This window comes from Hypomesus nipponensis, chromosome 10 (assembly GCF_054491055.1).
Source record: "Hypomesus nipponensis isolate SF chromosome 10, ASM5449105v1, whole genome shotgun sequence".
In the NCBI taxonomy this organism is placed as follows: Eukaryota; Metazoa; Chordata; class Actinopteri; order Osmeriformes; family Osmeridae; genus Hypomesus; species Hypomesus nipponensis.
In genome coordinates this window covers 10,486,639-10,510,505 of record NC_140370.1, presented here as the reverse complement: position 1 = coordinate 10,510,505, position 23,867 = coordinate 10,486,639, and the positions used below count along the sequence as shown (strand labels likewise).

Here is a 23,867-nt window from a genome sequence, read left to right as displayed (position 1 = left end):
CACGGTCAAGTAGCCTAAGAAAAGTCTAACCTGTGACATCACATCAACAACTCATAGGCTTGTCAAACCGGTGTTGGAGCATTATGGAGGAGTGGCTGCTGAGCATAAACGAATTTGCCCTAAAAGAGGCAGCACTTGTTTGGGTGTAACTCAACTGCGTTTAGCATTCCACAGGATATTTAAGTACGCTGTTGATTTCAATCATTTGCAATTGCTATGGCGCCTTAAATTTGTGCGTGTTATGACCTTTCAGCGTTTGCCGACAAGGGACAAAACTATCTAAGAGTTCTTTGACAGAGTGAACAGCGTGAAAACGAGACCTTTCTACATAATGGAATTAAATGGAAGTGGCTGTAAACATGGTAAATCTAATTTGTTTCTTAAACATTTTATTCAATTGCATAAATGTCTCCGGTGTTATCAATGTCATCAATTTTCTTTTTACACCTGAAATAGGAAATATCACAATGTGTATGAATCAAATCCACAACATGAGCTAAAATCCCGTGTATAATTAGACTTGTGGATAAAACCACAGGCTAGTATATAAATGTTGGCATTCATTGGTATATTAGCCCATAGCTTCTCTTTCGCTATTTTATATGAGTTAGGCTAAATAAATCTAAGTCGCCTGTTACTTGGTTATTTGTAAACTGCTATCCTTTAAATTACTAAAGGTGTTGGTTTCATTCCATTGACGCCTATAAGGTGTGGCTCCTCTGCATTCTTTTTAATCTAAGTTTCCATAGCTGCAACCCAATAAATAGAAGGCCTTCAAGAAAAATTGGTGGAATAGGTGTGGATTTGACTGAGTTTGGGCCCATCATCAACATCAGTGTAGAACTTAACTGATCTCATTCATTGGAACGGTTTTACAGTGATTTACTGTGTAGTTGTATGGGTTACCTGTATTGACCCTTTGGATAGTGTGACAATGGATTTGTCTGTCACTATGTCCATGTACGTGGGCTGCAACTTAATCTGGAGTACTATAGCTGCATTTAAATGATTGTCCATGTCACTATCTAACCATTATCCATAACACCGCAAGAGGGGGCAGTTGCCAAACTATTCTGTCGGACTATAGGTTAACATGTAGACTCATTATAGCCTACCTTTTCAGGTATCAATAACATGTTCCATTAAACATAATGTCATTATACGTGTTATCCTATATGTGTATCCTCAAATAGCGTAATACAATAGAACAAAATCAACCTGCAATAGTAGGCCCTACGTAGGCTATCTAAAAATGCTGGTAGTGCAAGACTGGTTGCGTGGCAGGAATGTTTGCTTTCTAGCAACCTAGACTCACCTGATGATTCGTCACTTCTGCAGCCTGCGATTTTAACCACCTCACGAAGACAGCTATCGTTATGTCTTTACCTGGGAGACACGAATAAGATGGGAGCAAAGTAAACGTCGTCATATTTTGTCTCACCACAAAGGGATATGGAGTGGACTTCATTTTAAAACGAGAAGTGAAGGCTGATGGGCAAACAGATGTTTTCTTATCGGTTGAACCGAGGACAGGCTTTACCTTACGGCAAGCAGTGTAAAAAGAATTTGTGAACTTTGAGTGGTACACGCCCAGATTAAGAGACTCCAAGCGTACGTCGATCGAGACCTCTCAGAAGTAGTTTTATGTCGTGGAATTAAGTCATGCAGTGCTTACAAAGACAACCAAAGCGCTCGGGATCCGAGGAATCACTCCATAATAAAAGAATCAAGAAGACAACACATGTAAATGTGAAGCTTTTAGGTACAGTATATCAAACCTGGGATCTAGGCCTAAACAAAACTTAGCGATTACAGGTGTCTTCGTTCAGTGTTGTTGACTTGATGTCAGACATCAGGTCAATACTAACACTAACTAGAACATTAATTTAGCGCACAGTATCAGCTATGAAAAAAGCTGTTTCTGCCATAATGTGGCAGAAAATTAGGTACTGCCACAATTAGGTATCCACATTTTCCAAGTGAATTGGGTAGATGGGGAGCAATCGCTCCTTCCGTGTAAAATAACTGTTAAAAATAGTGAGACGATCAGGGCTTTGTGGGAATTCCACAAAAGGTTTCAATTAAACATCTATTTTCACTTTGGAATTACCTTCAGGGAACTGTACTGTTTTGACTTGTCTCATCTCCACAGGGCTGGAAGGAGATTCCGACCTCCAGTTCCTACTTGTAGGAGGAGACCTTTTGAAAGTGCGGTCTCCCTCCTGGAAGAAGACGCGCTTCTTCAAGCTACAGGAGGATTGCATGACTATGTGGCACGAATCCAAAAAGACCTTTAAGTCAAACCAGACATGTAAGTGCTGCAGCACTTACAACCCATGTGTTATGTTTGTGAGTGGACCCTCTGTTCAGCCTCCATTCCACCCGTCTCTTTCTGGGTTTGTGGTGGCAGTGAACAGTTTTGCCATAAAACACGTAGCGTTTTCCGTACTTGTTATTCTGTTTAAATAGATGTGTGTGTGTGTGTTTATGTGTATATAAATATCCTCTCCAGTCATTTTTATGTTGTTAGTGTTCTTCTTAGATAAATGTGTTTAGTAACAAACACATTGCTAGTGGATTTTAGTAACAGTAGAAGTATCAGATGAGTTGGAGGAGGAACCAACCCTTTTGGACAGAACAATGGCTCCAGTGCCCACAGGCATTGTTCTGTCACCAACATGGGAATGGTGAGACTGGGAGCGGCCAAAATCTTTATTGTGGCATTATTTAATTAAATATATTATATATATATTTTCCTATTGGTTAGGGCAACACTCAGTGACATGTATTTAATACTAAAGGGTGGTTTAGTCTTTTCCCTACCTTAATAATTTCATGGTATTAAATTTTTAGTTTGTTGCCAACCAGAGTTTAATATGACTGTGGTAAAATGGGTTAATGGCACTTAGTCAAAGGTCATTGTGAGTCAGAAGGTGTTGGCAATTTGTGTGGATAGGTGTTATGGGTTATAGTTGTTAACATTCAGTTAAAATTCTGAGTCTAAAATGTTTAGTTTGATAAGTGTTTAAACACTGGATAGTAGGTCATATTATTTGATCTACTGTGTAATTTGACACAAAAGCACAATAACACTTCACACAAACGTGTGTGGAAACACCCCATGGTGTGACCATTTTACAGATTCCTGGGAAACAGATACTAAGGAAAGGAAACCCTCTTAACTTGAGTGTGCAGGTTTCCTGTTTCTTATCTCACAGCCCCTGTCCTAATTTTTTTCCAATCATTTTCTATGTAGATCTGGTCTGTTAAACCTAGTTCCTGGAGAGCTATTGTCCTGTAGGTTTTCATTTCAATGCTTATCCAGCACACTAGACTCTAGGAATTGGCTGGTTGACAAGATGAATCATCATCAACAACTGGGGTTAAAGTGAAAATCTACTGGAGGACAGTTTTGGTGGAGTAGGTTTGGACAGGCCTGATGTAGAATATGTTCAGTCAACATTTATTGCTGTCTGTCTCCTCCCATCCCCAGTTTCCATGGATGACATCATGGCAGTGCGAGCTGGCCGCCAGTCGGAAGGTTTCATGAAGTACACCGAGGATCACGTTGATAAGCGCTGCTTCTCCATCATCTTTAAAAGTAAACGTAAGAACCTGGACCTGATGGCCAGCTCAGAGGAGGAGGCCAAGCAGTGGGTCACCAGTCTGGAGAAGCTCATCAACAACATAGGCAACCTCAGTAGCCAGCAGAATTCTGAGCAGTATCCATTTACTCTTACGACAGTATAGTATAAGCTTTTAGGAGGCTTGTGTAATTGCACTGTATAACATCATGAGGTAAATGTATGGTTTGTGTCCATATTATCTGTTCAGTTGTTCTTTGACTAAGTGCTACAGTTGGATCTTCAATTCTATGAGAAAAGCAGACAAGAATCTTGACAACAAGCTGAACCAGAAAGAGCTAAAGGACTTTCTGCACCATATCAACATAGAGGTGGATGACCGCTATGCAGGGACAATCTTCCAGGTGATTGTAATATAAATTACACTGTAATATGATTGTGTGGTATAACGCTAGTACATTTAGTCATTTAACATTTACATTTAGTCATTTAGCAGACGCTCTAGAACATGTAATATTATCTTTCAAAATAATCGATAACTATTAAATGTATATTTTAACAAATATACTCTTTAGAAATGTGACACATCCAAAACTGGCCATCTTGAGGGGGAGGAGATTACACAATTCTACAAACTTATGACCCATCGGGAGGAGATAGATGTGATCTACGGGGAATACGCCAAAACCTCTGGTTTCATGAGTGCCGACAACCTTCTGGAGTTCCTGCTTAAGGAACAGAGGGAAGAAGTGTCACTCACAAATGCACAGAAACTCATTGAGAAGTATGAATTGGATGAAAACGGTAAGCGTGAGAGTGACCGAGGCCTGTTGAGGCCGTGTTTGTTATTAATGGCTGCAAAGGTGAAATGTGCATACTGTAACTCACCACCATTGTTGTCCTGGATGTCTGCAGCCAAAAAAACCCAGATGATGACCAAAGATGGTTTCCTGATGTACCTACACCGCTCAGAGGGAATGATCCTCAAGCCTGCTCACAAGGAGGTGTTCCAGGATATGACTCAGCCCTTAAACCATTACTTCATTTCTTCATCCCACAACACTTACCTGATGGAGGACCAGCTCAAGGGCCCCAGCAGCACAGAGGCCTATATCAGGTGAGGGTTGGCCTCTTAAACCATGTTTAATAATTGGAGAATTTCCCTAGAGTGGCAGTTTTGGTACTTTAATGCCAGACGAGATCAATCAAGCATTTGAAAATATTTCTGATAGTATTTCAGCATGGATTTCAATCTGTTACTGAAGGATTTCTGACTTTTGCAGGGCCCTCATCAAGGGCTGCCGCTGTGTGGAACTCGACTGCTGGGATGGCTCTGACGGAGAGCCTGTCATCTACCATGGCTACACTCTCACCTCCAAGATCCTCTTCAAAGACACCATCAAAGCAATTAAGGAGTACGCCTTCAAGGTGCGTCTGTCTCAAGACTGGAAAACTCAGTTAAACCCTACTCCTCGTCCTCACACCCACTGAAGGCACTCCTTTCATTAGTGAATATGTGGCAGATGTAATACGCTGTTTGAGTCCAGAATATCAGACCTATCCGAACTGTGATTGGGTATCTTTCTATCCACAGACCTCTCAGTACCCTGTGATCCTGTCCCTGGAAAACCACTGTAGTGTTGAACAGCAGAAGATCATGGCTCATCACTTAAGCTCCATCCTGGGCAGTGCCTTGATTACCAAGCCCCTGGGAGACAAGATGCCTACTCACTTCCCCTCCCCAGAGGTGTGTTTGTATGTGTAGGATGGGAGGTGGGGAAGGAGGGATACACGGGATGTCATGAAGGATCTTGTATGGTTTTGGTTGCAATGGAGTTCCTCTTCCAACGTCCTGTTCTGGGGGAGATCAGTGTGTGATTTGACATTCCTTACATCCTACTTTCTGTGTGATTTAAGGAACTGAAAGGAAAGATCTTGATCAAAGGAAAACGGCTAAATAAACTTGAGGCCTGCTTTGCCCAAGGGGCACCATTAGAGGTAAAGACAGACCTTCTGACAGAAGAAGAAGACGATGAAGATGATGAAGAGAATAAGGGAGAGAAGAAGAAAAGCAAGGTAGGTAGAGGAACACGCTACCAGAGACTAACCTGTGAGACATTTGGAAAATAGCATTTCATTGGATAATACTTTGGTGCTCATTTTTACAGCATGTTAAAACTAATGAACGGGGCGCAATGCCATTGGTAATGGTTGGCCTAAAACATGCTATCATTTTGTTGCAGAAGGGAAAAAAGATAAAGCTAGCAAAGGAGCTGTCGAACATGGTGGTCTACTGCAAGAGTGTGCACTTCCAGAGCTTTGAAGATTCTAAAGCTCACCAAGGGTTCTACGAGATGGCCTCTTTCAAGGAGGGGATAGCTGTGAGACTTGCAGAGGAGTCAGGTTAGGAAAACCTCACAAAGGTCATAATGCCATAAACGGGAGCTTATCTTCCTCTGCATACAAACTTTGTCACCAACTTTCACATTCACATAAGCAAGACAGGCTAAAGCATGTTGCACCAGCAGGGGGCAGACTACTTTTGCTGGTGGTTTAGGTTCTCCTGATGTCTGTATGTGTCTCTTTCCTCCCCAGCAAATAACTACGTCCGTCACAATGTGGATAAGCTAAGCCGTATCTACCCTGCAGGGTCCAGGACAGACTCCTCTAACTACAACCCTGTTCCATTGTGGAATGCAGGCTGCCAGATTGGTAGAGAAAACTAAGAAAACTCTAATCCAAATAAACACTGAATGAATAACAGAATGATGTGATGTCAAGATCACATAACAACTAAACATTTAAAGCATCTTAAATTGCACTACAATAAGGGAGAAGAGAAAGTTTGAACTTTGAACCTTCTATCAGTGATTTTATCTGTCTCAATATCTTTCTCAACATCTCATTCTCCCTTATTTACAGTGGCCCTCAACTTCCAGACCCCTGATAAAGATATGAATGTGAACCAAGGGAAATTCCAGACCAATGGTAAGAGTGGGTACATTCTGAAGCCGTCGTTCCTGAGAGACCAGGCATCCATGTTCAACCCCCTCACTTTAACCAAAGGAGAGTGGCTGCAACACAAAACCCTCCACATCATGGTGCGACATGCATTCATATTAATCAACTACCCAACGGATGTTCAGAATTCTTTTTGTAAATGAGTATTTGGGAGACAAATTTACAGTTTGTAGGTGCACTTTTAGTATTGCAATGATGTGACATGTACTTGGTAAATGCAACACCCACACTATTTTGTCAACAGATCGTCTCTGCCCAGCAACTTCCCAAAATAAACCAGAAGAAGACGTCCATCGTGGATCCTCTGGTCAGGGTAGAGGTGTACGGCGTACCAGCTGACGTGGCACAGAAAGAAACCAAGCACATTGACAACAACGGTACTCTTTCTCCTCCTAACAACCAACTCACACATGCACACCCACACGCACCATCCTCGACATGTTTATAGAATGGTGTGTGTGTGTGTGTGTGTAAACGTTTATGTTTTCTTAGGTTTTAACCCACAATGGAATGAGAACTTCAAATTTAATGTGCACGTGCCAGAGCTTGCAATGGTGCGCTTTGTTATTGAGGACTATGACTCCAAATCGTACAATGATTTTGTTGCGCAGTACACCCTGCCTTTTACCAGTTTACAGTTGGGTGAGTATGCATTTTTGCGTTTTCCAATTAAAATAAAGTTTTTAAAAAGAAGAGCGGTTTATTCATCTTACTAGCTTGACAGACATACACTTGTGCAGGGAGCGGCAACACCTGGAAAAACACATACACATGCAGGAAGTGTCTGCCACATGTAGGAAATAGTTACGAGTTGAACTCGTACTCGATGTTTGTCTAAGAGTTGTAACACAAGGACACTTTTTATCCTCTGTAATGATAGAGCAGCATTGTGCTCAATGATACACAGAGACTGATTTTAAAGCCTTGTGTTAGCTCTTCGCTGCAGTCCCTGCTCATTGACTGACCATGGCATGTCTGTGCCCACAGGATACAGACAAGTGCCTCTGCTGAACAAGAATGGAGATGTCCTACCCTCTGCTGGACTCTTTGTGCATGTGATGGTCATGGATGCTAACTAAGTTGCTGGCTTGTAAATGGCCTCATCTCCACGGTGTGCCCAAGACATTCTTCTACCTCTCTACTATCACTCAGGACTACAGATGAAACTTTAGTTGCTTTCGCATTTATATTGACTTTTATTTTTTAGCTCTTCAAATATTAACTTCGAATCTATACACATTTTTTAACACTACGTATTATTATTTTTTTTAACTTTTTGCTTGGGCCACTGTTTTTGTATTTCAATTGAGATCAGAAAAAAAATGTATGTTTGTATTAAGAGTACATGATCAAATTTTTATAACCAATGCTCAAATAGTTAGTCATAATGTTGCGATATCAATATATTATAATTGTTTTAACTGACAGATGTCCAGAATTTCCTTTAGGAATTGTATACTGTTTATTTAAGTGCTTTTTATTCAAATCCTTGTTTTATAAATGTCAGAATCACTTCAAAAAGCATAACTTCAGCTTGAATGTCCTCAATCAGGATTGACATTGATAATTTATTGTACCCAAGACTGTAAACAGTCGTGGCCATAAGTTTTGGCAATGACAAATGTTGTGTGAAATTATGTTAGCAGTCATTTTATGCCAAGGCCCAGCAAGCTTTGCAAACATACAAAATTCGCTCCCGATACTTTTGGCCACGGCTGTACTTTTTGGAATCCACAATCTGATAAACATGGAGCACACAAACAGCTGACTGTGTCTTTTACTTCAGATATACAGATCTGTTAGATCATTCACTAAGCCATCACAGTACAGACCAGTTACGGTCACTGCAGTGTATTATAATGTCTAAAAAGAAGTTGAGGACTAGTGTGAGTTCTGCAATGACAGGAAGATGTTTGTTAGTCCCTGCTGGGGCTAATAACTTTGTTGGTTCTTCAAACTAAGGTTTCAGTTCAAGTCCTGACTGCTACAAATATCCTCTGGTTACTGTCATTACGAAACTGTACATTTTTACAGTCTATATTGGTCCCACTTGGTCACTAGAGCTGACAAGTGTTCCATCCAATCAGTGTCCTCAACTCCAGTGAAGACTTGTTTTAGTCAGAAACCAATACAATTGCTGAAGTAATTGTAGTCAGAAGTAACACTGAGGCACACAGTACAAACAGAACTAGATTTCATAAAAAGGTGCTTTATTGTGATAGGTTTGGAAGGAAGTATGTTGTAAATGATGAATAAAAAAATACTGCAAACAGGGCACAGTAACATCCCTCCACGTGGCCTTAAGGGACTCATGAACAGAAAATGGAGCCGTCAGGGAGCTCACACTGTCCCTCAAGTCTTCTAAAATAATCCTTTGGTTTAAATTAACATACAATATAATGACACACGTATAGCACAAAACTGGAAATTAAGTTCACAAGACATGCATTAAAGAATATTTCCAATACGCCTTTTTATTACAATTGAAAAGACAGCTTATTCAGGAAGTTGGGGGCAAACATACACTCACAGGTAAACCAAGAAATGTTGTAATAATAATGGTGACTTGGGGGGAGGGGAGGGGGATTGGCAGGAGAGATTAAAATGTGATGCAGGTGACTTTGAAATCAGTGTTGGACAACTTCAGTGTTCAAAACAAAGATTGATGTGCTTAAGTGGGCGTGAGTGAACAGGTGTCAGAGTGAGTATATCAACCAGGAGACGAGAACACAGGCCCCTGTCGTGGAGGTGGAGACCCTAAGGAACAACCAAACCAAAAGTTGTGAAAGGGATGTTACCGAGCTGAAAGGAGAGGGCAGGGGGTTTGGGGGGAACAACAGCAGCTGTATATAATGGGTAATAATATGTAATTTTTCCAAACCAAATACTGACAAAGGTAACTAGAAAAATATCACAATGACACGAACGATAGTTAAGGAGAAAGTCAGTCCGATAGAGACCAGTCCACTTCCTATGAAAGACATTGCATTAAAACCAACACCCTCATCAGCAATTCATAAACATTATCAAATGCTTATGCCAACAATAACAGGTTATGATATAGCCATAGGAGCAGTAATATTAGTGTAAAAATGACTGGGATCTCCTATGAAGGATGACAAAGTCTCATACAGGACCTTGGGACACTAATGCATCTAAAAGGTTCACACATATGAGGCTTTATTGCACTTCACATGAAGATACTTGGGAGTCAAGTGTTACCAACACTACTCTTGACATACAGTAGCAACCTTGGAATTCATGAATGAGAATTGCTTTATGCCTGAGCAGGCAGTAAGGCATCGATGCCATGATGAGGTGCTGTGTGGTCCTTTTACAGTGCCCAAATGTGTTACAACCAAACCTGTATGGCTAGCCGTCAAGTGCTTGATTCCCACCCCTAAAACAATCACCCAGGATAGAAGCTCCCGAAAGGTTATTGCCATGGTTACTACAGCACTAAGAGTATACGGCTCCTCTGGACTTAGGCACTGAGGTGAGGAACTGTTAAGACAGCGTGTGAAGACTGCATCCACACGCCATCTCTACGGACTGGACTGGACCGCTGTTGAATGTCAGAAATCAGAAACAGCACAGTGTGGTTTCAACTTTGACCATTCCTATACTAGATGCTCTGAAGAGACTGGTTTCTCCAGGAGAAACCCTTGTAATTAAACATGGCACTCTACCCATTAACTGTACAAGACCAGTTCATGTGAAACGAGAAATATATTTGCAACTGTGAATTGCAAAGTTGAGTTTGAGCTCCTCCTACTGGATAGACCAATATAACTGCAGCTTTCAAAATGAGTGTGCAAATATAAATGACTAGTACTGTATGCTGTTAAAAACTAAATTGTTTAAATGAATAATGAAGATCCAAATGTGTGAGCAGGATCCTTTATCCTTCTACACAAAAAGATGGACTGACTCAATTTGCAGTCTAGTCTACTTAAATGGTAATTTTGGATTTTACCAAAGAAAAATATAACTTACTGATGAAATATCAGAACATTTTAGCTTAGCTGAGAAATAAATGATGTATGTATATACTGATAAGGGATATTAAATGGCACAATATCAGCAACTCAGAGATTGTTTTCCAAATATCTCATAGAAACTAACATGGGCCACTGTAGGTTAAATTTCACAATTGCAAACATAGTCCGTTGCTTCTCAAAATTAACCATACACTATGCTAAGTTTAATGAATGACAGCAAGAGAAAATGAAATCACTTCTAGATGATGGCACGAGCAAACTGGAAAAAGATAGAGAATACAATGGAGACCTGTACCCAGCCTTCGATATCAAAACAAACAGCTAAAATAACTAGCTTTTACAAAGACACCTCTGTCTCTCTTTTAAAGCATATCCTTTCTTTGAAGCAAGATTGAAGTACTCTGGAAATACGCCATGTACAAAATATCTCCCCATAAAAACATTCATAAAAGGCACTTGATTCGGTCAGGGAAAAAAAAAAAATCACAGTCCTTTCTCCTCCCAAAACTTGCCTGCATAGCAACAATAACAAGGTCAAACAGATTGAGAACTGTTCTGTTGTTTTTATCACAAATAAAAATCCCCAGATAAAGGATAGGTTTTTGGTTTAAAACAAGCACTTGACCAAATGTAAAAACAGTTTCTTAGTTTCCAAACGGAGACTAAAGTTCAGTCCTCTCTTAATATGTGCCCTCCCAGTCGAAAGTTAACGGACCACAACACTCGGTACACGTTTCTTCAGACTGTGTCATGTTTCCAGCCTCTGGAGTCTGAAGTGCATTCTGTCAGGAGAAGCCACCAGGAGGCCCAAACAAGGGAGCAGCTGACAGGGATCCACAGTGAGGCTCCAGAGCACACCCTTGGGGCAGAGGCATGGGGGGAAGGGGTTTAGAGGGAGAAGTGCTTCTGCCAGAGCCTGAGAGGATGTGGTGGAGTGAAAGGACCAGAGAGGGAGAGAGATACTGAGAGAAGCACACTGCTGGTGCCAGCTGGCCGTCCGTCCGTCCTGCTACCTGCCCCTCAGGTTCTGCAGGACTCCATAGACCTCCTCCTCTTTGCTTAGTCCCTCAAAGAAAGGCAGCAAGTCCAGCAGCTCGGTGTCGTTCATGTCGTCAAACCAAGACTGGACCGGGACCTGGGGAAGAAGACACAGGCCCACCAGTTAGTCGCTGCAATCAGCCTGACAGGTTGACTGAGTCACAGTCACAGAGACAGAATGAGAGAGACAGACAGACAGACATAGCCCAGAGTGGAGGACACTCACAGCGTTCTCTGGGTGGAAGATGTAGGAGGCGGGGGAGTTGTCAACGATGATGACGTTGTTGAGTTCTCTGCCCAGCCGGCTGAGGTCTTTCACGTAGTTCCCTCTGTGGAACACACAGGATTCTCGGAAGAGCCGGGCCCGGAACACCCCCCACTGGTCCAGCAGGTCTGCCACTGGGTCGGCATACTGGGCAGATCAAAGAGACTGTTAGACGGGGACACAGACCAGACAACAGCGTCCCTAAAAACAATTGATAAGACTCAGCATTGAACTAGCAGCAATCTGGTTTCTTCTGCCTGAAAAGGCCTTTCTAGAGCAGAGCAAGGAAGGCTTTACTGGAAAGCTTATCAGTTGCAAAGAAAAACTAAGCTCACTCATTGCCGTCGAACACAGCAACCCTAGCTCAAAGCCCGTCAAACACAAGGGGGTGGGGGGGTCTCTGCTCTACAGAGCCCACTAGGGGCACAGAGCTCACTGAAAGCAGGCGTCTTCGCCACATTGAGACACTTACCCGGGGCCATGTCAACACTGACAGACAGTGATGCACATGAAGACACAAGGACGGCAACAACATTAGGACAGAGATAAGAACACGCAGACCCAGACAGCCGTGACACCGTGACAACCACCCCAATATGGGACTCGTGAAGGGAGCCACACTGTTTCCGTGTGATGGATGACGGGACGGACACCAGGTTTGACGCACCTTGGCCAGACTGGCGGTGAACAGGACACATTCAAACAGCTCGCCCATCCTCTGGAGGAACTCGTCCACGAAAGGTCTCTTCAGCACGTACACCTGCAGAACAAGAAACGGCCTCAGAACGGGACCTGCAGATGCTGCCCTGCAGGACCCCAGAGGGGCCACAAAGCTGCCTACATGCCTCAGACAAACTCAAAGAGATTCTGTGTATTGCGTAAACACCGTTGATGCCTTGTGTTTGTATAAGTTCTGAATGTTTGTATGATTAGTCTTTGGCCGTGCCATGTTTGACTTTCAGGTCTTGACAGAGAGGATTGTAATAGCCCGTTGTCGTCATCATCTTCATCTTCCCAGTCAAGTGGCTGTTGCCCAGTGCAAGTAATCATGAATAGGCCAACCAAGATACACACAGCCTATCCTGGATTACTTGAACAGGGTTACAACCCTTCTCTCCTCCTGCAGACTCCCTCACAGGCAGCAGGCACACAAGCTGCTTCACGAAGTTCAATAAGGAGAGCAGTACATCCTTATATCTGGCTTCTGCTAAGACGTGTGCAGAATCCATACCGTACCTGGTGAACTGTTCCATCTATCTCCACAGGGACTATGAAGTCAGCATTGCTTATGGGCTGTAAAAGGGGAGATAAACAGCAGTATATCAGGGCTTGGGAAGAGAGTGAAGTACCACAATGACACAGCAGAGGAGGCCAGAGCTCTTCAGCTCGACAGGAAACACGCCAACTCCGTTTCAAGAAAGAAAGCAAATCTTCTATCCCTTTTTCCACCAAAACAAATCCCCCCCGCCCTCTCCTCGTTCTTCTCCTCCTCTCCTCAATTTGGTGGAAAACAAGACTAGGAGTAGAACGAGAGGCAGCCGACAGGCAGTTGGAGAAACTAGACTAAGTAGAGGGGGAGGGAAGGGGGCAGGATTAACAAAGAGTAGTGGATAATGACAAGGCCAACCAAGGTCACTGTTACTGTTTCTTAAAGGAACACAAATCTACATGGAAGGACTGACAGCCATATTAATAAAAAAAACATGAAGGAGATTTGCTGGATGAAAATGACGTTTCACCGTGTTCTTTCTACCAGTTGTTCTCATGGATGACTAATGAATTCAGGCAGACATAACGGGAGAATGCATGAACCTCACAAAGCCAAATAGACGTGTTCATAACAGGCTTTCTTCATAATACCTTGAATGAACTGTGGACAAGGGTTTCATCCAGATCGATCACAACACACTTCCTGCCATAGTCGGATGTGTTCATCTCTGGTAAGAGGTATCTGGCTGGGGGCTTGAGGAGAGAGAGAGAGAACAGAATATGGGAGAGAGACACAGAGAGATATAAATACAGAGAGTGAGATTGAGAGTGAGAAAGGATGGCACTAGTATCATTAATGAATGTGTGAGGCTAACTGGATTAGGGAGCAGAGTCAATAGGGACTCACAGAAGCATGACAGGCTTCTTCTGACAACCTAGGTTTTTGACTGAGATAACAGGTATCCCCTTCACGAGTCACAACGTACCCGAGCCATGGCACACACTAACCCAGAAAATGGAAAGCTGTCTTTAATCCCCCCAGATTTCTGTCTAATCTGAGGAGATTAAATAAACCAACTCACACATTCTAATAGCATGGAGGGGCATGCGGAGGTTCGTGGACGCAGACAGTTCCATTTTCCAAGTACAACACGGACTAGACTTGCTGATTCCCTCCATGAGAAGACTCATAGGGACCCAGCATCAAGTCCTGATGGGTAGTATGTGAGTGGGGTTGTACAGCAGCTATGCCTTGCCCAGGAAGCTCACAGATGGTACTGTTGGAGGCACACAGCAAGCAAAGAAATGTGGGCAATAGAGGTAAAAAAAGAAGACGAAAATAAGTCATTCTAATGATTTGAGACAGCCGAAGCACACAGGACACGACTGACATTGTTAGTCATGCGACAGGCAGCAAAAAGATATACCTCAATATGTCCAGGCTTCTGTGCTCGCGGCTTTGATTCAAATGGAAGGCTAATGTGGTGCTCTCGGGTTAAAACAACCAATGAAAGGTTCCTTGAGACCACAAAACACCACATTAGGGGTTGTAATGGGTCAGATCTATAACCTTTCAACAAATGAATCTGATTTCCTGTACCAGTCCAGGGTGCAACATAAAAACCTCCGGAGTTAATAGCCTTCCAGGGCTCAACAGAGGCAGTGATAAGTGAACCAGGAGTTCACTAAACACTGTTAACTGACGGTTCCCATGATAACAAGCTCAGCTCTAATTCCCTCTTTGACTAATGAGATGAATTAGCTCAGGCCTGTCCCTCACTAAGAGCAGATTCAAGGCCTCTAATCTTGCTTGACACACTCCGAATTAGTCTGCAAGATAATTTGGTGGAGTTTATTCAGCACGTTGCTTTCCCACATTATTTTACAGATACGTTATGGGGTTAACATTAACATACATTAGTCGAGAGGGAAAAATGCAACAATACCGCACACCGTTCATGCAAGGGATTATTCTGAACCGCAGGTGCAAACTCATTCTTTAACCCCAACAATCCTCCTCCTCCTCGCAGAGGGTCTGAGGGCTCCAGTCATTCATACGGCATGCACAGGAAAACACATGAGAAAAATAGATACATACACTAGGGACAGGGATGACCTCGACCTGGTCACACTACAACACAAGAGAGAAAAAGAGGGAGGGAGAGGGGGGAGGGACACACCAGGTTGGAAGAAAACAAAAACAGATGGACAAAGAAAAAGAGAAAATACACACACTTTTACAACACGTGTCGACAGGGGCGTCAAAAGAAAAGTCATCTAAGTTTCTCCAAGATACTTCTTGATAACGTCTGCTGCTACTTATGGGTCTTGTCTTTACAAAGTTACTGAGTGAGGTTACTTTGATTGGCGTGTGTGGAACTCACCTTGGGAGGGGTTCCATTCTCCTCAACAGGTGGAGGCAGGGAGCTGGTGCTGTTGTTGGTGGCGGGGGGTTCCACATTGTAGTTGCGGAAGCAGCAGAAGAACGTGCTGAAGATGCCCCGACTCCTCTGTTTCTTGATGCTGCTGTTGGACTGGGAAACTGTCAACGCAAGTAGGAGGAGAAAAATATGAGGCAAAAACTGCTAGTTGAGGTGTCTAGACTCTAGACTATATCAAAATCAAATAAGAAGTTCTGGAGGCAAAACTTAACATCTTTATTCTTGTTCATTGCTGCCTAAAACTCGGGTGACAGCAATGTAAATACTAGCCAGAACTTCCAACACGACACATTCAAAGTTGATCCAATGGAAAAGGCCGGAAGCACCCAACAGTGTGACATGCTCACCGGCAGCGTTACCGTGAGAGACTCCCACCGCAACATCAATGAGTAGAAGTCAGCAGAGATGTAGACCTGTCCTTAACAAAGCCCACCGATCAGAAAAGAACCTGATTGAGCAGTGCTGGCTTTGCAGCGATGACATCACCAGCCATAGTTAGTCTTGGTTGGCAGAGCGTTCTGGCCTGATTAGAAATCCCTTCTCTCATTCCAGGGCTGCATGGCGGAGCCTAAATCAGACACCGGTTCTTTATTAATAGTGACAAGTTGGAAACTGAACACCGACAGTGACTGTTAACCCCCCCCCCCCCCCCATCATGGTCCTTCTCAGTTATTGGTCAGAAGTACTGACTCCATTTTGAAGGCTTGTCTGTCTGTCTCTCCCCTCTGGCCCTCCACTCTTTCATGTGGCAGGTGAGTGGGTGTAGTGGCAGCAGGAACGTAGCGTGTGGGGGGGTGTTACGAGTCTCCCGCGGAACCCTCTACAAGGTCGCATTCCTCTCCTCTCTCTCCACCCACGCCACCACCTCCCCCCGTTGCTTGCTCCACACAGGCTGACAAGAAGAGCCTTCTTCTACTAGATCACAACACCTCCAGCACTGAACACACTTTTAGGTTACTGTTGGTGGCTCTTATTGGTGTTTTTTTACAGTTAGACAACCCCTTCACATGAATATACACACGCCGCAATAGGTCTGACCATTCTTTCAAGACCTGTCTTTCAGTTCTTGCAAGAGGATCCTTCTAGTTTTCCAAGACATTGTAAATATGGAAGGAACACAAAACAAACCAATGTGACCTGGGGACTACCAGATCCATAAAGATCTCACGCCTGTTCTGACATTGTCCATACTAAATATAATTCGTTTTTTTTTTTAATACAGATTTTGAATAATGATTTTAATCTACTGTCACTGTGTGGAAGCATTCACACAGTCCAGGAAGCATTCACACTGTGACTGAGCAATGGAACATCGCAAGCTAACCGCTGATTACCCTTCCACCCCCGCCATTTCTGCCTTTCTCCATCCACCATTCTCCTTCATCCAGTCAAATTAATCAGTTTCTCTCACTGCGGCACGCTGGGCCGAGTACTCCAATCTAATTCTGTGGCATGATAACTTTTCAATCGCACCCTGGGAGATGTAGGCTGCCGAGGCTAACACACCACACTATGGGGAACCCAGCGATGAAGGAGCTATGCCTCATTCAATGTTTCCAAACACCAGCTTCTGACGTGACAAGCCCTCAGTCAGCTGGCCTCCTCAGTATAAAGCAGCGGTCTTCATCTGATAAGATACCTCATTTACTGGGACGACTGCCTATCCTTCAGAGGGGGTCAACAGACGGCTTAGATCAGGCTGCTGGCTTAACCCAGTCGGAGAACCAGTTACCAGGCTGGTCTTGGGATACATGGACAGTCAAAAACCAACAGGAGGAGTCTTGCTTGAAATGTACACAGAGAAGGGGAATAAGACAGGAAGTGTAGGAAATTCCAGAAGCTGGCAAACGCTTCCACATAATGAGTGCCAATCTGGGGGAAAGTACCGAATATAACAGAGTAGTCTGCTCTGCCCTTTCCTTTCATCGCATTTTCTGTTTAAACTGTCGATGACACTCTTAGACAACGATGCATTCCTGCTCTTCCTTGTGAGTCAACACGGCAACCGGCCTCTTTTCTTGATTTTTGAGCGCTTAATAAAATCATCTTATTGTATGGCCTAGGCCAAGGCCTGTATGCACGGCAAGAGATATATAGAAGTGGATGGAACACACATCACAAAAAAGTACAATTACAGACGCCATCTTTTCATTTACTTAATAACCTTCAACGCACTTCCAAGTCAATTGACCAGCTTGGACGTTTCATACTGCCCTCCTCAATTACCAGCAGAGTCAGGCAGCACTGTGAGAGCCATGAACTAGTCCTCCTCTCAATACAGCTGTACTCTGTCCACATGCAAACTGTTGACACACTCCACAATAAGTTATTAGGGAGTAGGTCTAGATGTGGAAACCGCCAGTGTGGTCGTCTGACAGCCTCAGGAGAATGTTCTTTCACAGCGTCCCAGCAGGCCAGCAGACTGGACTGCGGTCAAGGCCCAGACTTGTGGGTGGATTGGTGGTTGTTGACACATCGTATGCTTGTGTGGTTGAGCAAGGCCTGGGTGCTCCCCAGGTCTTGCTCATTGCTGGTATTGTACTGGCTGGTATTGTACCAGACAGCACATAATAGGGGAAAGGTGGATTGCTTGAATTGTCCCCCTCTCAAACTATGAAATTGTTATAGTCAAATTTGTGATGTTTTTGTGATGAGTAGGTTTTGATTACAGTAGTTTAGGAGAAACACATCCCAAAGTAATGCCATACCTACATGTACAGTGAATAAGAGTAGCAAGGTTATGGTTATTATATGCTGGTTTGCTACCTCAGACCAGTATCGCATAGGTCTACACTACTGTATCATAGTTACCAAGTCCATCAAGTCCACAACTAAATTTGTAGAACATTCAAATGAAAAGTGTTTGCAGCAGGGACAAAATGTATGCAACATGCACATTTCTAATAGGTCTGTAGGGTTTAAATTAGTGATTGTTTGAAAGAGGGTGAATATTAGGGGTGGGGGTAAATCGATTCGCATTTTTTCTTTTAATTTTTTTCCTTAAAAAAAATAATAATAATTAAAACAATAAATGTTAAGGTTTTAAAGCATTGGGATTTTTTTGTTCAACACTTAACTGCCTATCACAGTCAAATAGAAACAAGTTACACTAAACAGCAAACTGGAATCAAATGGAACCATATATTGAATGGAAATTTGATTTTTTTAAATCGAAAATTGTGAATCGATTTTTAATAGAATCGGGACCCCAAGAATCTATTTGAATCGAATTGTAAGGTACCAAAAGATTCCCACCCCAAGTGAATATGTGTACATGGCACTATATAAAGTATGAATATGTATGGTGTTTGAAGTGAAGTAGGCTATCGCTTTAAAATGTGAGTAGTAAACAAGAATCCTTGGCTGTGGGATTGAAATGTAACAGTGAAAATAGATAGGCTTGGTCACAGCAGTCCACGAAGACTTGCTATATGCCTCCTTAAGAAACCATATTGCAAAACGGTGCTTCAGTTCTACTACAGGGGAGTCATCTTCAGGAGGGTCAGTGATCATGTAAGAGGAGCTCACTTAACCCGCAGTGGAACTGAGGGTCCCAAGAAGGCGGGGCACTTTGAATTTCATTGAGTAGCTGCTTTAGAATAGCTCAAATCCCCCTCTAACCCAAAGATGTCTTCCTAATGTTCCCTTGTTGAGTCCACTACTTCAGGCGACAACACTGGGTGCAAAGAACTGTTATATTGTCCTCAAGTGAATAGACAGGAGCTTTTCTGGACCCCTTCAACAGTAGTCAATAACATGGAGGTTTACAAGCTAACTTGCCATGATAACAAAGATACGTTGGGGGGGGGGAAGAAGATAAGAAAAAAGTTATGATCAAAGTGAAAGTGTTCACTTTGTGCTAGGGTTGAAACTAAGTGTTCATGGTCCCTGCTGCAGTACCGAGAGCTCAGAGGGGCACTTGGTCTATCTTTAGACTACACAGCCTGACCTGGCAGGTTGACAGTGTGGGGATGGGGGCCACTTGTGTTGGCAGACATCCAAAAAAGGTCCACTTAGGTCAAAGGTTACCTTCTGTCCAGACAACTTGGAGCCTGTTCAGTAGGGCTGCTTCATAATGGCAAACATCACAATAATTGGCTCATTATTCATAACAGCATTATTTAAAGCGATGACTCTTCGACTTTGGAAATACATTTATTGAACTTGGGAAAAAACTTTAAATAGGCTACAATTCAACTGGGGTTAACCCTCACCTTAAAGTACACACCATCAGTTAGGAACATTACCAGTTAACGACCCATTGACTACCATTTGTAGCAGAGTGATAGCTATGTAGTCACAACAACCCAATAAAAATGAGCTGGGGCTGTAACGTGCACGTGGCTTAGAGAGACTTTGGGCTTTTAGGGAGGGGCGGAAGCACCCCGCTGTAAAGGTGCACTGGATTTAGAACACTGTAAAGGTGCACTGGATTTAGAACACTGTAAAGATGCACTGGATTTAGAACACTATAAAGGTGCACTGGATTTAGAACACTGTAAAGGTGCACTGGATTTTGAACACTGTAAATGTGCACTGGATTTAGAACACTAAAAGTGCACTGGAGTTAGAACACTGTAAAGATGCACTGGATTTAGAACACTATAAAGGTGCACTGGATTTAGAACACTGTAAAGGTGCACTGGATTTAGAACACTGTAAATGTGCACTGGATTTAGAACACTAAAAGTGCACTGGATTTAGAACACTGTAAAGGTGCACTGGATTTAGAACACTGTAAATGTGCACTGGATTTAGAACACTAAAAGTGCACTGGAGTTAGAACACTGTAAAGATGCTCTGGATTTAGAACACTGTAAATGTGCACTGGATTTAGAACACTAAAGGTGCACTGGAGTTAGAACACGCGACAAAACTAGAGCATCGTGGCAAATCTGCGGCACAATAATATTTTTCAATTATCATAATCGCAAATATCTGATTCAAACATACAATTATTTCAATTATGAATCGCCCAATCCTACTGTTTAGCACATTATTTATATGTTAATCGGAGATATTATGTCCTGCCTTATCATTACGGGAAAGGCCCAACAGTTGCTACAATCAAATGCCACTCACTCTGAACACAAATGGCTATGCCAGTGGACATGGGCACATGATTTGCAGGAATCTTGGTCATGACTGGTTAGGCCAGCCAGGAAAGAGGAGTTGAATATTAAACAATAATAAAATGCATGTTGCGAGGACAAATAGTTCAGAGGTAACACTTCTAAGCAAAAACAGAAAGTACAATTTGATGTCAGTCTTGACAGAGGAATGCATGCAGCCATCTGTCAGTTTTCACTGATCTATCTGCTCTCAATGCTAAAATGACTTATTCTGCCTATCAATGCAAAGCATGTGCTCTTTCCAGTAGACTGGAGTGTCCTCTAGAAGAAGAAAAAAAAGATTGTAGACATCCAATCCTCGTTATAATGGTAATGTTTGCATCGGACCCTTGGGCAGAATGCTGTATGACTCATCCAGAGCTTGAAGTGTGGGGAATGTGGATGTTGGTGTGTGTGTGTGTGTGTGTGTGTGTGTCTGTGTGTTTGTGTGAGTGCCCTCAAATATGACAACTACAGAGACACTTTCCAGCTCTGTTCCTTCTCTGCTCTCTGGGCCAGCATCACTGGGGAGAGGAACAGTGTCATCAGAGTTATGCAATGAGAAAGCAGCTCTCAAACATTAACCTGGACTATTAAGACCACAGTATTTCTCCCTCTGCAGCCAGCAATAAGGGCACCACATAGACAGTGTATGGTTGTAATAAATGTGTGCATCATCTGCCCAAAGTTCCATACCACTGTATCATGTGTTTCTAAACAGTACAGGGGCATCACTAACCTTAGCACATTACATTGCACCAAGAGCAATTTATGCTTGGCCATCGGCAGGCGTCCAGGCAACAGTCGGTGTCTGAGCAGTGCTAATCGTTAACAAGATTACAACAAAAGCCATGTTCATCTAATGAAACAACAGCACAAGTCACTTATCACAGTGGTATCTATCTACTCAAAGCCACTTCTGCATGAAATAATTTTGTTTTGATTGTAGGCTCAGGTTAAACATATCAAGTCTTCTGACTAACTATGCAAAAGGACCGGAGAGTAGCCTGGATGAGGTTAATTTTCTATTGGTCCGTATCTCTCTCTTTCTCTAAATAGGTGACACCGTCATGTTTTTTCAATGGGCATGAGCAAGCCTTCTAATGCCTGTGACCCGATCATCCTAAATGACCTTTGCAATTTCCTTCTTGAAACTACCTTTTTGTGGCTACTGTGTCGGCAAATGTTTTTTCTTTATCCCCACATATAGGACCTTAAGCTGTAGGCTACTTCTGTGCTGTCACATCTGCACGGCCACAAGAACAAACACACTCTGATCTGGAAACATGCTGTCCTTCTCTGGGGTATATGTGGGGTATAAGCTGCTTTAGGACTGTGTATTCAATGTAACGCGTTATCCAAGTTGAGATAAAAGGAAGGCTTCATGTACTTCATATACGTGTAGTATTATGGGTAAATGTCAGGATATTCAAGTCTACCTCTCAGACCCTAGTATTGCACCAACACATCACGTTAAAACTCAAACTTCTGGCTTACTTGATTACTTCGTTATTATGGGGCGACATAACAGCTGTAGTCCTGACATATATCCAGCTAAATATTTAATAGTGAAATAAATGTGATACCTCATCACGGCTGACACTTTCATAGAATATTATCAATGCCATGCACAGAAATAAAGCGACCTATTGTAAAAACACATAGTGGCAGTTTAACCCACTACATGATATTTCACACCTCGACAATGGAAACTACTGGCAAGGAAGACAAATACATCATACATCAATTAGGTCTAGCTGAATGTGCGTACAACAAATGGTCTAGAATCATGTTAGCATTGTACAATGGCATAAAACTGCAATTACACATTTTGATCGAAACCGAATGGGGACTACGGAATTCAAACAGCAAATAATGGTTCGAACTGACCTTCTCTCAATCCTTAAGAGGTGCAAAATATGTTGCAGTACAACATTTTGTTTTCATGAGTTAGTATCCAGCTGACCTTACTAGTAAACTTTAAATGCACGCTCAATGGATACAGTACCGCAACAGTGGCTGGCTGATAATGCTAGCTAATGCTAGTTACGATCAACATTAGTCTATTATAGGCTGCCACTACTTACCCTTTTCCTGGTTGAATGATATGATCTCCTCCTCCTTGGGGTTAGAAACCTGTGTGATTATGGACGTATGGTCCATTGAGACAGATGGTTATTCTCCTCTTGGTTAATGAATGTTCAGCCAGCTAGCTCAGTAGCTACCTACGTGGGTAGCTATTTTCTCTCTCCCTACCTGGTAGCTAGCTAAAGTAGCTTGTTCAAGAACGCTAGCTATTGCGTTAGCAAGCTAGCTGTCAACCAGATAGCTAGGTGAGCTGGCTAGCAAGCTAGTGGTGGTTTGGCAAACGTAAAATTCCTCCTCCGACCTCGGAATATCCTTGTAGCTAGAAATATCCGAATTTGTTAGCAACATCGAAGGCTAGTGTGGGAAGTACACACTCCAACGTAATGTAACTGGAGAGTTCGCAAGCCAGCTAGTAAAAAAAATATATATATACGACAAGAGACTCGAGTTTGCTAGCCAGCTAGCATTGCTGTTCCATTCGCATTTCACACAAATTTGACGTTATGGAATACAGGTGAAATTGTGCAAAAACGAGAAATAAAGCGTCTCTCAAGCTCTAAAACAAATGTGAAGACCGTTTCAATAATCCAGTCATATAAAATTCACTTTTTAAAGAAATTGTATCCGACAAGCTGTTTGTGTCCAACATGGAGGCGCCATGTATTTGATATTCGCGAGATGGATCAGGCAGGAGCACTCAAGTTGGAGGGGGGCGGTTTCAAGGATTCTTTCTCCCTCCCTCATAAATTGAACCAGCCCCAAGCTGTGTCATAGGGTACTGTTATGAGACTAATGTAATCATTTGAATATTTTTGAAGAATTACTGTTTGCCAAATATATAATTAAAAAATAAAAACTATAGAAATTGAAGAGTGACACAAAACGCCTAATCTGCTGTATCCCTCTAGATTATTAATTGGCCAGGTTCGAAAACATACCTGACTACGCATCATTTCTTTTAATCATCATTACCCATAGAAACTAAAGCTTAAAACCATGTTTTTCACTTGAGTGTTGTATAAATGACTGTAGTCACACGGTGCATTCACTAGGCATGGCACTAAACAATTTATTAGCCAATTTAAATACAATGTAATCATTATATCTAC

The 23,867-nt window shown here is 42.6% G+C and overlaps 2 protein-coding genes across 4 annotated transcripts; one reads left to right on the top strand and one right to left on the bottom strand.

The window, feature by feature from the left end:
* The first annotated feature begins 155 nt into the window (after positions 1-155).
* On the top strand, positions 156-8,368 carry LOC146271635 (1-phosphatidylinositol 4,5-bisphosphate phosphodiesterase delta-1-like). 2 transcript variants are annotated; one of them, XM_084706688.1, is made up of 15 exons: positions 156-362; positions 2,153-2,311; positions 3,494-3,722; positions 3,859-3,988; positions 4,160-4,388; positions 4,500-4,701; positions 4,868-5,012; positions 5,179-5,331; positions 5,502-5,660; positions 5,828-5,987; positions 6,180-6,296; positions 6,507-6,685; positions 6,850-6,982; positions 7,098-7,247; positions 7,593-8,368. In XM_084706688.1, exons 1-15 carry the CDS (start codon positions 332-334, stop codon positions 7,682-7,684), a joined length of 2,268 nt encoding a protein of 755 aa, XP_084562814.1. In that variant the 5' UTR covers positions 156-331; the 3' UTR covers positions 7,685-8,368. The 2 variants fall into 2 exon arrangements, with proteins under 2 accessions (XP_084562814.1, XP_084562813.1); XM_084706687.1 differs by lacking the exon at positions 156-362 and adding an exon at positions 1,326-1,762.
* A 426-nt stretch (positions 8,369-8,794) lies between these two features.
* Positions 8,795-23,453, bottom strand: LOC146271634 (CTD small phosphatase-like protein). Of its 2 annotated transcripts, XM_084706689.1 has the most exons (8): positions 22,758-23,453; positions 15,503-15,660; positions 15,217-15,249; positions 13,770-13,871; positions 13,146-13,202; positions 12,577-12,669; positions 11,871-12,056; positions 8,795-11,741 (listed from the first exon to the last, which is right to left on the bottom strand). In XM_084706689.1, the coding sequence occupies exons 1-8, from the start codon at positions 22,831-22,833 to the stop codon at positions 11,616-11,618; spliced, it is 831 nt and encodes a 276-aa protein (XP_084562815.1). In that variant the 5' UTR covers positions 22,834-23,453; the 3' UTR covers positions 8,795-11,615. The 2 variants fall into 2 exon arrangements, with proteins under 2 accessions (XP_084562815.1, XP_084562816.1); XM_084706690.1 differs by lacking the exon at positions 15,217-15,249.
* Between the last annotated feature and the right edge of the window lie 414 nt (positions 23,454-23,867).

Bases quoted from the DNA above. Each gene is read 5' to 3' on its own strand.
- LOC146271634 (XM_084706689.1), bottom strand. From the start codon at position 22,833: ATGGACCATACGTCCATAATCACACAGGTTTCTAACCCCAAGGAGGAG. The intron at 15,250-15,502 runs GTGAGTTCCACA...CTTGTGTTGTAG, and splicing joins AGAATGGAACCCCTCCCAAG to TGTGACCAGGTCGAGGTCAT. The intron at 12,670-13,145 runs GTACGGTATGGA...CTTGTTCTGCAG, and splicing joins TAGATGGAACAGTTCACCAG to GTGTACGTGCTGAAGAGACC.
- LOC146271635 (XM_084706687.1), top strand. From the start codon at position 1,663: ATGCAGTGCTTACAAAGACAACCAAAGCGCTCGGGATCCGAGGAATCA. The intron at 5,332-5,501 runs GTGTGTTTGTAT...GTGTGATTTAAG, and splicing joins CTCACTTCCCCTCCCCAGAG to GAACTGAAAGGAAAGATCTT. The intron at 7,248-7,592 runs GTGAGTATGCAT...CTGTGCCCACAG, and splicing joins TTTTACCAGTTTACAGTTGG to GATACAGACAAGTGCCTCTG.